General features: G+C 45.9%; 1 protein-coding gene across 1 annotated transcript; it reads right to left on the bottom strand.

The window, feature by feature from the left end:
- Positions 1-1080: 1080 nt before the first annotated feature.
- LOC111210284 lies at positions 1081-1965 on the bottom strand. Its single transcript, XM_022710567.1, has one exon. The coding sequence runs from the start codon at positions 1963-1965 to the stop codon at positions 1081-1083; it is 885 nt and encodes a 294-aa protein (XP_022566288.1).
- Between the last annotated feature and the right edge of the window lie 8546 nt (positions 1966-10511).

Here is a 10511-nt window from a genome sequence, read left to right as displayed (position 1 = left end):
CAATTATAATATACCTCAATCCCCATCATACTAAGATACTTAACATCATGTTCTTTCAATGATTGGAATGAACACCCTCAGTTTCCTCATTCTTTCCTTGGATGGATTCAGATTGGAATTGATTCATTCCATCCAACTAGATCTAAGGAAACCTACCTTGACCTACACCGAGTCCTAGCTGATCCATCTGATCACAAATCCACTCGTGTACTGGTCATGTAGTGTGTCCTTTGAGTCAGATTTAACATTGCATATGCTTTACTTATTATGAACGGCCATCAAGGGATAACATTTAACTTCAGTAGAGTGCTGCACGTTTATGTCAACCTAAGCCACTCTCTGGTCCATGTTACTTCCCTTGTCCAGGTAATCCATAAACAAGTTTTGCATTGCTTCCATCCCTTGCAACCCGTCTATTACTTCTAAATAACTAGATCGACCAACCTTTCTGTTTTTAGGATCTTGCCCTTGGAGAACGTATCTTGGCTAAGCCGGTTCATCTTAGAACTCCCACATTCACAATGATACCCTAGCTTACCTCAACTCTTTCTTGGCTCACCCCAACTAAGGTTCCATAGTCATCATTGTTTTTGGAAATAATTTCGGTTTGGATCTCAACATATTAGAGCGTTGTCCTAAACAGGATCAAGCATGCTCTGATACCAACTTGTAAGACCCGATCCCGGCCGCCTAGGCCGCGTTCGATGCCTCACGTCGCTCGGTCCACTTCCTGGCCGAACCTCTTAATTTTTGCCCTTTATTTATAATATCGCCTAAAGGCGAGGGTTAACTTAAACCTTAGCTAAAGACTTCCCTAGTCATTAATAGCATAGATCCTTTCAACAGATAAGCAGCGGATTATTTTCTAGTTAACCATTGGTCTAAAACCAATCTAACACTTGTCTGGTCGAATCACCTTAGCCTTGGTCAGTTTACTCAACTACCAAATTTTTTTTTTTTTTTTTGAATGAATGTTAAATTTATTCACCAAAAAAACCTTTTTACATCAAGTGTGGACAATTTTAAAAGACTCCATCCTACTAATCAACTTATAAATTCCCCCCCATAACAAGATTTTATTTACACTCTAGAACCAAACCAAAATTGAAGACCATCAACGATGCCTCTTCTTCTCTGCGATTGCAGCAAGCTAAGCTTGTTCCTAACCCCCTTATCCACCAGCTTCTGTAATGTAGCAATGGCCATAGGCTTTTCACCATGCCTGTTTCTCTCCCTCCACAATGCATAAATGGCTGCTTGAAAAGAGTATCTGACACAGAAAGTGCTTTTCACTCCTCTAGAATTATCTGATAAGAGATGTATGATTGCAGACCAGCTGTTTGAATGAGCATTACGTAAGATACCAAGAGTGAGCTGCTTCCAAAGTTGAGAGGAGTAGTCACATTGGAAGAATAAGTGATCTCGAGTCTCGACAGCATTCTTACATAGTACACAAATTGTGTCAGCACCCAGACTCCACTTAGAAATTCTGTCCATAGTAGCTAGTCTGTTTAGCACCGCCAGCCAGGTGATGAACGAGAACTTTGGCGTCGCATTAGAGAACCAAACGCCTTTTGCCCAAGAGCATGAGCTTTGCGCTTCTCTGATCATCAACCAAGTTTCAGACGTTGAAAAGCGTTCCCTATAGCCAGACTTCCCTTTCCACTTGATAACATCCTCAACATTATGTCTCAACTTCTCCTTCACCCTATTTAACTCAGCTTCAATTTCATTTAACACTACATTTCTGTGCTTCTTTCTTCTCCTAACACACCAAACAGCTTCCTCCAATGTTGAATCTTTCCTCACCCCTGTATCAATCATACCACGATCACCCAGAAGATCGAACAACCTCCCTTTATCCGACCACTTATCAAACCAGAAAGAAGTATGACGACCGTTTCCCACCTCCTTAAGATAGAACTCTTGAGCCACATCCCTTAACTTTAATAACTTTCTCCACATCCAAGACCCAACTTGACTATTCACTTTAACTTCCCAGAAACTTTAAGTACATAGATCTGAATCCACTTACTCCATAACGAGGTTCCCAACATTAGCCTCCAAATAAGCTTCAACCCATATACTTTATTCACCTCCTTCAAACTTCTTATGCCCAAACCTCTCTCCATGCTACCTTTGCTCCTGAAGTTTTAAGAACAGGCCCAGACCAGAGAAATGAAGCACAGAGCTGCTCTATCTCCTTTATACATTTGCTCGGTAACCTAAAGACCCCAGCCCAGAAGTTAACTATGCTCATAAGAACCGCATTGATCAGCTGAAGCTGTCCAGCATAAGAGAGGAAGCGACAAGTCCAAGCACTGATCCTACTACGGATTTTTTCTACCAGAGAAACATAATCTTGCTTACACATTGCTTTAGTCATCAGAGGAAGACCAAGATAGCGAACCGGGAGCTTAACTTCAGCAAAGGGAAAATTTCTCAATATTCTACTCCTTTCTTCTTCTACTACTCCTGCCATAAACACCGTAGACTTCTCAATGCTAATATTCAGACCAGACCACTTAGCAAATTCCCCAAAGACAGATAGTGCCCCCTCTATAGATCTTTTTGAGCCTTCAACAAAGACCATAAGGTCATCAGCGAAACAGAGATGAGTGAGCGAGAGAGCTTTACACCGAGGGTGAAACTGAAATTTCTTCTCCTTAACTGCTTTATCAATCTTGAGTGATAGTACATTCATACACAGGACAAAGAGATAAGGGGATAGAGAACAACCTTGCCTCAGCCCTCTTGTACTTTGGAAATAACCTGCCAACTCACCATTAACTTGGACAGAAAACGAGGGTGTAGTAATACAGAGCTTAGTCCACCTTATAAACTGACCAGGAATTCCCAAAGCTTCCATAATCTGAAGCACAAAATCCCACTGTACAGAGTCGAAAGCTTTCGAATTATCAATCTTCATAACACATCTTGGAGATACATCTTCTTTGTGATAATCCTTTACCAACTCTAAAGCCAAAAATACATTCTCCAAGAGGAGTCTACCCCTTATAAAAGCTGACTGATTCTCAACAACAACCCTCGGTAGAAGCCGCTTAAGTCTATTTGCAAGGATTTTCGACACCACCTGGTATAACACGTTACAGCATGCAATAGGTCGATAGTCTCTCATTTCCATCGAATCTGTTTTCTTGGGTACCAGCGCCAATATCGTCGAATTCACCCCTTTAGGAAGGAACCCAAACCGAAACACTGACTGGACAGCAACTGTAAAATCCTTAGCAATGACTGACCAAGCTAATTTAAAAAATTCACTTGGATAGCCATCAGGACCAGGGGACTTATTTGATGGCATAGCAAACAAGACCCTGCGAATCTCCTCATCTGTTACCTCTTCCACCAGCATACTCCAGTCCTCTTCAGAACATCGAAAATCCATAATCTCTCGCAATTCTTCAGTAGAAGTACCCTCATAATTAACAGGAGATTGGTTGAGAAACTCAGAGAAGAATCTCTCTGCTTCAGCTTTCACCCCAGACTGTCCTGTAACAACACTTCCATTTTGACATTTGATCTCTCTGATCGCATTCTGTGCCTGACGAGAAGAGATTGCACTGTGGTAAGTCTTATTATTCTGATCTCCTTTATCCAACCAGTGAAGCTTAGCTCTCTGTTGAAGGAATTCCTCCTCTAAACCTGCCACATAAAGCCATCTCTCATAGGCCTCTGCTTCTTCATGAACTGAGATATTACTTGGTCTAGTAAGAGTAATTTCCTGCTTTTCACACAAGACAGCATGAGCCTCCTTTGCTTTCTTTGTAAGGTTTCCCAACTTCTCTCTTCCCAACGCTCTAATAACTGGTTTCAGGTCTTTTAACTTCTTAGAAAACCGGTACATGGCAGAAGTAGAGCTAAACAGACTCGGAGTGGAATCCCAAAAACCTTTAACCATCGGTAGAAAGCTTGGTAGATGTCCTAGCACATTTACAAACTTAAACGGTCTTCTTATCTTCTCTTTTGACGGAAGGATTTGAACTCTACACCTCATGTGATCAGAACAGCCTCCTGACTCAAACACTGAGTAAGCATTTGGGAATCGAAGCACTGCCACATCATTCAGCAGGACTCTATCCAGCTTCTTACATATTACTCCATTCTCCCGCTTATTACACCAAGTAAAAAGTGGCCCCTGATAACCCATATCCGAAAGATTACAATGCATCACCATCCTTTGAAAATCTCTCATTCCACTCGGCAGTCTCCCACTATTTTCGAACCCAAACCAAGCCATACGATTCCGAGGTTCCATTCCCCTAAACCATTCTATCTAGATCTACATAAGTAAATGCTAGATCATACCTTTGCCAAATCTATGGAGCTTATTAGCTCATCGGTCCTCCATTGACTCAAATTGCTCTTGCTTGACAGCTGGACCACGATCACTCAATGATCTTAGTTAAGGTCCTTATCTTGACTCCTGCATCAAACAACTCCCCTAGGTACTTAGTCATTCAACCAACCATCCCCACAGAAATAAGTAACCTTTGAGAAGTCTTTGAAAGGATAAGGGTTTGCATCTGGCCTTTCTCGGCTCATGCATAATCCGAAATCCTTTTGCCTTATAGGCAATAGTACCAAGTCCATCTTTTGGACTGACAAAGCTCATTAGATCCTAAGTCAATCAACCAACAATCCTCACATGACTTGGAACTGATGAGTCATCATCTGGCCTGACCGGCCTTGGGACTTAACCCAGACAACATATATGATTTGTTCATACCAACCGATGCATTCCTTAATCAGATTAGTTCTGACACCTTGAACCATCATTCAGAGGTCAAGTCGTCCATACTCAACCATGATCAGATCTTACACGGCCTTCCTTGAACAATCACACTTAGGCTCAGTATCTATGGTCTATGACACATAGTACTAGCCACACGCTTCGTCATGACTCTTAGCCAAACTCGAAGCTATCAACACCAAGGTTGATATATAGAAGCATCACATCAATACTCTTACTCCAGCAACGTGACTATCCATACTAGTGTTCGGCCATCGAACCATCGTCATGAAACATGATCCGACCACTAGACTTGATAAGCCATCGTCCACATAGCATGTACTGATATAACCGGCCTTCCATTGCCATCATGTGGTTCTACGCCCTACATAAGGCATATGGCGCCTATCCTACTCACCAACCCAAAGTTGATTGTAAGATATCCCACTTAGCCTTTGCGGCCAGAACCATCCAACCATAGTCGGATCGTCCATAGTCCCGTCTAACCGTCTAGTTAAGATCTAGGTGCGATCGGCCAGTTATAAGTCTGGCCCAAAGGCTCACGGACCTTCTTACCTGATCCAACCCAAACCCTGGATCTATACTAATGAGTAAGGCCCAAGACCAAACCGGATTGCCTTGCAACCAATCAGACCTTGCTACACAACACTCCGGTTAAACTAGCCGTCCGTCCGTTCGACCATGCAGCCGCGGACTGTCCACTTGGTTCGGCCGAAGCCTTGAACCAATGGCACCGTTTGGAACTCAAACCCATTGGGAACTAGTACCCTTTGGACACACGTGCCTCTTGGCAACTCATGACCCTTGGCAACTCGCACCCATTCAGATGTTCCAACCGTTCGACCTAACCGTCCGTATGGACTGTCTGGTCCGTGCGTGTGTCCGGCCTATGGCCAAAGGACCACGCCTTAACCTACACAAGTCATGAACCATTGTGACTGTTCAGGGAAGGGTTGCAACCGTTCAGATCAGAACAGAATCGCCCCTATCCAATCGGATCACCTGAGGCCGGTTTAGACCATGCGCTCGCCTAACTCGTCGGTTATGGACCGCGACCACATTACTCAACCAGAACCACGGTTATAACCAACCCTAACATATCCACAAGGCCACGCCAATGTACAGAAGGAGTAGAAGAAGAAATAGATGAAAAGAATAAGAAGAATAGGACACAACCCAAACGCCCATGGCTAGACTGGTTTGGACTGTCCGATTGTCTTAGCCGATGAGTCGGTGGTTACCCCACTTACCCTATCTGACTGAACCACGGGGTTGGAGTCCTTCTACAGACCTTTCTATATGCCTTGGGTATCCATAACCACACGGCCTCCTCTCTCCTAAACCGTTCTCCTTGCCGGAGATACTAAACCACCACGACCGGCCCTTTTCTGGCCGATCTCTTGGCCGGGACTCTCTCTCTCTCTCTCTACATTTTTCTCTGAGTATTTTACTCTGAAAATGGATAATGAAATCGACCAGAGAGCCCCCATATTTATAGAAAACGAGGGGGTAAGTCTTGCCCCACGAACAGGCACGACTTGCTAGCGAATGGGCACCATCGGCCAAGGGTTGTCCCCTTTCGGCCACTTGCATCCCTTCGCCCTTTCTGATTGGGTTTGGGGTCGGTCACAAGCCCAACCCACGCCCCAAGCCTCTTGGACTTAGCCCACGGCCTTGACCAAAGACCCAACAGCCCAACGGCCTCATGGCCGGACCTCACAGCCCGCCACTGACCCGGACCCGGACCATCGGCCTAAAACCCGAACAGTTCGTCTAGCTGAGATAAGCTGACTCCCAGCTTCCTCAGCTGAGTGAGCTATTATTCCAGCTAGTGGAGCTGACTTAGTAGTGGCTGAGCTGGAGTGAACTCAACCTAGCTTTGTTAAGCTGGTCGAGCTACTTCTCTATCTTGTCCAGCTACCGTCTTACTCGTCTTAGCTGTCTCTTTTCTCTTATAAGGTTAAGTCGAAGTTTCCTTATGTGCTTAACCTTCTTTCTTGACCATGGAACGCTTGCCTTGATGTCCTAAGACTGGCTGGTACCTTTCCAGGATTGGGGGCGTGACAAATATACATATCAGCACGCTGGTCCTTGGACTCAGGACGCTGGCCCTTCCCTGGACTGTTCGGGTGATTTTGGCCCACGTGGGCTGTCTGTTCAGTACACACAGGACGTCAGTGCGCGTCCGTCAGCACAGACAGGACGTCCATTGCTGTCCGTGTATGTCCGTGGGTGTCTGTCAGCACACACAGGACGTCCGTGCGTGTCCATCAGCACACTCAGGACGTATGTGGCTGTCCATCAGTACACATATCAGCACGTTGGTCCTTGGACTCAGCACGCTGACCCTTCTCGTGGACTGTTCGGGTGATTTCGGCCCATGTGGGCTGTCTTTTCAGTACATATAGGACGTCTGTGGGTGTCCGCCAGCACACACAGGACGTCTGTGGCTGTCTGTGTGTGTCCGTGTATGTCCGTCAGCACACACAGGACGTCTGTGGCTGTCCATCAGTACACATATCAGCACATTTGATAGACCGCGGTCCACGGATCAGAACATGGAGACGAACCAGCCTGGAGATCAAAACGTTCTGAAGATTTCAACTGAGGTTCATGTTTTTCACCATACTGACCAGACTGACCGGACACTGTACTGGGCTGTCCCACATGCATCCGGATGGGAGCCTTGGCTGGAACCATGGCCAGATGACCAATTTGACCGTACCAGATTTTGTATCCACCATACTGTTTTCCAGATTTCCGTACCTGAGATAGGTCATCGCTACTCAATTCTGGACTGTACCGTACGTACTGCCCGCACGACCGGATTGGAACTTCTTCAAAACTCATGACCAGACGATCGAATCCCTCGTACTGAATCTCAGCTTACCCGACCTGTTTTGCATTCTAAGAAGAATGGTCATGGCAGATTTCAATTTGATTGAATGGATTTCAAGTTAGGCCGTGCAACTTCATTTCCAGCTAGTTTGGACTGTCCTGATCGCGTTCTGGCCCTGTCCGCAGGACATGCTGAAGGTTCATTGAATCTGGACAGTGGAATTTGAAGGGTTCACTTGCAGTCAATGTTGATTTTCGTGCTTGACCAGATCTGGTCAATTTTATCATTTTCTATGTTTAGATTTCCCACATTTTTCTTTAAGTCTTTTGACTAGAACTTCTATATAATGTAACCATCAGATCTGAATAAGATAATTTCGTTTTGCTTTCATTCTTTTGAGGTTTTACTCTCATTGATATTTGTTTAGAACACTTCTTAGTTTCTTGGTGAGGTTATCTCCAAGTTTCGATCCTTCTTTTGTTGGACCGGTGCGTCACATCCGGCAACGATCGAAGTCTGGTAGTATCTTTGGGCTATTCCGCAACCCTTAGTGAAACACCCGTCCCTCCCCATTTCCAACCGGGGTTCCAGGGCGCGGGGTTTAGGACACACATGTATACTTTTCCGACATCTTCGTGTGTCCCGTTTCTGGTCCCATGAGTTTCAGGTGCATTTCCTTCCTTACCGTCGACATTTCCACTTATAGTTCTGCAAGAATGGAAGAGGGAAAAGAGGGGTGAGTATTAATACTCGGTGAAGCGATTCTAGACCAGTCTCCCCCATGAGCTTTTATACCGCTCAATGCGAAACGAGAACCGACTAGTCACTACACCCATTTCTTAACTAACTATTAAGGATTCATTTCACAAAACAAGCAGTGCAATGAACTCAGTCATCGCTCAATTCACACATTTCGGTTTATTATTTAAGACTCCATTCATCCTATAACTCTAGGACCTACACAGCTCAAGCGGACCAACCCTCCCCTTTTCTTGCTGCATCCCTATGAGGTCGCCTGCCCTGGTACACCCGGCATCCGGTTCCCTTGGATGTAGTCCATACCCCTTGCAGTGTATTACGACCCCTTCCCGCCAAGACTCGGCGTGACTCAATCTTACCGGCGCCTCTATTCTTACTTGCCGTTTTTGAACGCTACGGCCGCCGCGTTTTCCATACTCCCCACCAGTCCCTCGGTAGTTCGTATTCCATTTCTATTCATTTCCCATACTCCCCACCCGTTCCTCGGTGGTTCGTATTTCAATTATTTAACCTTTCCTTTTTTCCTTATCATTTCCTTTTCCTTAAAACCCTTAGACTCTTTCTTACTTTCCTTTTTTAGACGCCACCCGTTCTCGGTGTCACACTCAATCCATTCAACAATCATTCATAGGTTTTCTATCATTCATCTAACAGACCGGTTAACAGTTCTCTTAAGATCCTACGTTCATTTCTTTATAACCATCCTAGCTCTCAATCACGACCACAGGTCTTCAACCAATCAAACAATCAGTCAATCATCAACACACCAGTTTATTTAGAATCTTGAATCAGTACGAGAGTTCTAATGCAATATGATCTATCAACCTAACAACAAACAGGATCTAATCAATCCTAGCAACCCATTCAACAATATAAAAGAACATAGAACAGATCTGGGTAGAACACCTCTCCTTAGCCTAAATCTGGATCTGGATCTGAGATTAGAGGGTAAGAGAAACGGGATCTGAGGTCTATGACACCACGCGGTCACCACCACCACTCGCGGCTGTTCACGGCGAGGAGAGAGAGACGCGGCCGAGAGAGAGAGAAGGAGGCGCGGCGAAGAGAGAGAGAGAGAGAGAGAGAGACGCGGTGAAGAGAGAGAAGGAGAAGAGACGGCGCGGGGAAGAGAGAGAGAGGCGGCTAGGGTTTCTGATCTCCGAGAGTTCTCTGCAGGGCTTCGCTTCCAAGTTTCTGATGAGGGACTAGAAGGGTGGAGGCTTGCTTTTATAGGGGAGGCAGGAAAACCCTAGGGTTTTAATCAAAATGAGCCGCAGAGCGGGCCTTTACACAATTTTTTTTTGGATTTTGGGTTTTGGGGTGTTACACTTAGTGTCACCGTTCATACCATCAGTTCTCAATCCTCTCGGATCTGAGTTCATATCAACCTTACCGAAAGAGTGATCCTTATTTTGGTTCTATCAACATTGGTCCTTGGACTCAGCACACTGACCCTTCCCGTGGACTTTCGGGTGATTTTGGCCCACGTGGGCTGTTTGTTCAGTACACACAAGACATCCGTGGGTGGCCCCCAGAACACACAGGATGTCCGTCGCTGTCCGTGTGTGTGTGTGTGTGTCCGTCAGCCCACACAGGACGTTCGTGGCTGTAAATCAGTACACATATCAGCACGCTGGTCCTCGGACTCAGCACGCCGGCCCTTGGACTCAGCACGCCGGCCCTTCCCGTGGACTGTTTGGGTGTTTTTGGCCCACGTGGGCTGTCTGTTCAGTACACACAAGACGTCTGTGGGTGTCCGTCAGCACACATAGGACGTCTGTGTGTGTCCGTCAGCACACACAGGACTTCTGTGGCTGTCCATCAGTACATATATCAGCACGTTGGTCCTTGGACTCAGCACGATGACCCTTCTCGTGGACTGTTTGGGTGATTTTGGCCCACGTGGGCTGTCTGTTCAGTACACACAGGACGTCCGTGGTTGTCCGTCAGAACACACAGGACGTTCGTGGGTGTCTGTAAGCACACACCGGACTTCCGTGGCTGTCTATTTGGGTCCATCAGCACAAACAGGACGTCCGTGGCTGTCCATCAGTACACATATCAGCACGTTGGTCCTTGGACTCAGCACGCTGACCCTTCCTGTTGACTGTTCGGGTGATTTTGGCCCACGTGGGCTTTCTG

Source organism: Brassica napus, unplaced genomic scaffold (assembly GCF_020379485.1).
Source record: "Brassica napus cultivar Da-Ae unplaced genomic scaffold, Da-Ae ScsIHWf_255;HRSCAF=426, whole genome shotgun sequence".
In the NCBI taxonomy this organism is placed as follows: domain Eukaryota; kingdom Viridiplantae; phylum Streptophyta; class Magnoliopsida; order Brassicales; family Brassicaceae; genus Brassica; species Brassica napus.
Note: the sequence above shows the minus strand (reverse complement) of the source record. Positions and strands in the feature narration are given on the sequence as shown.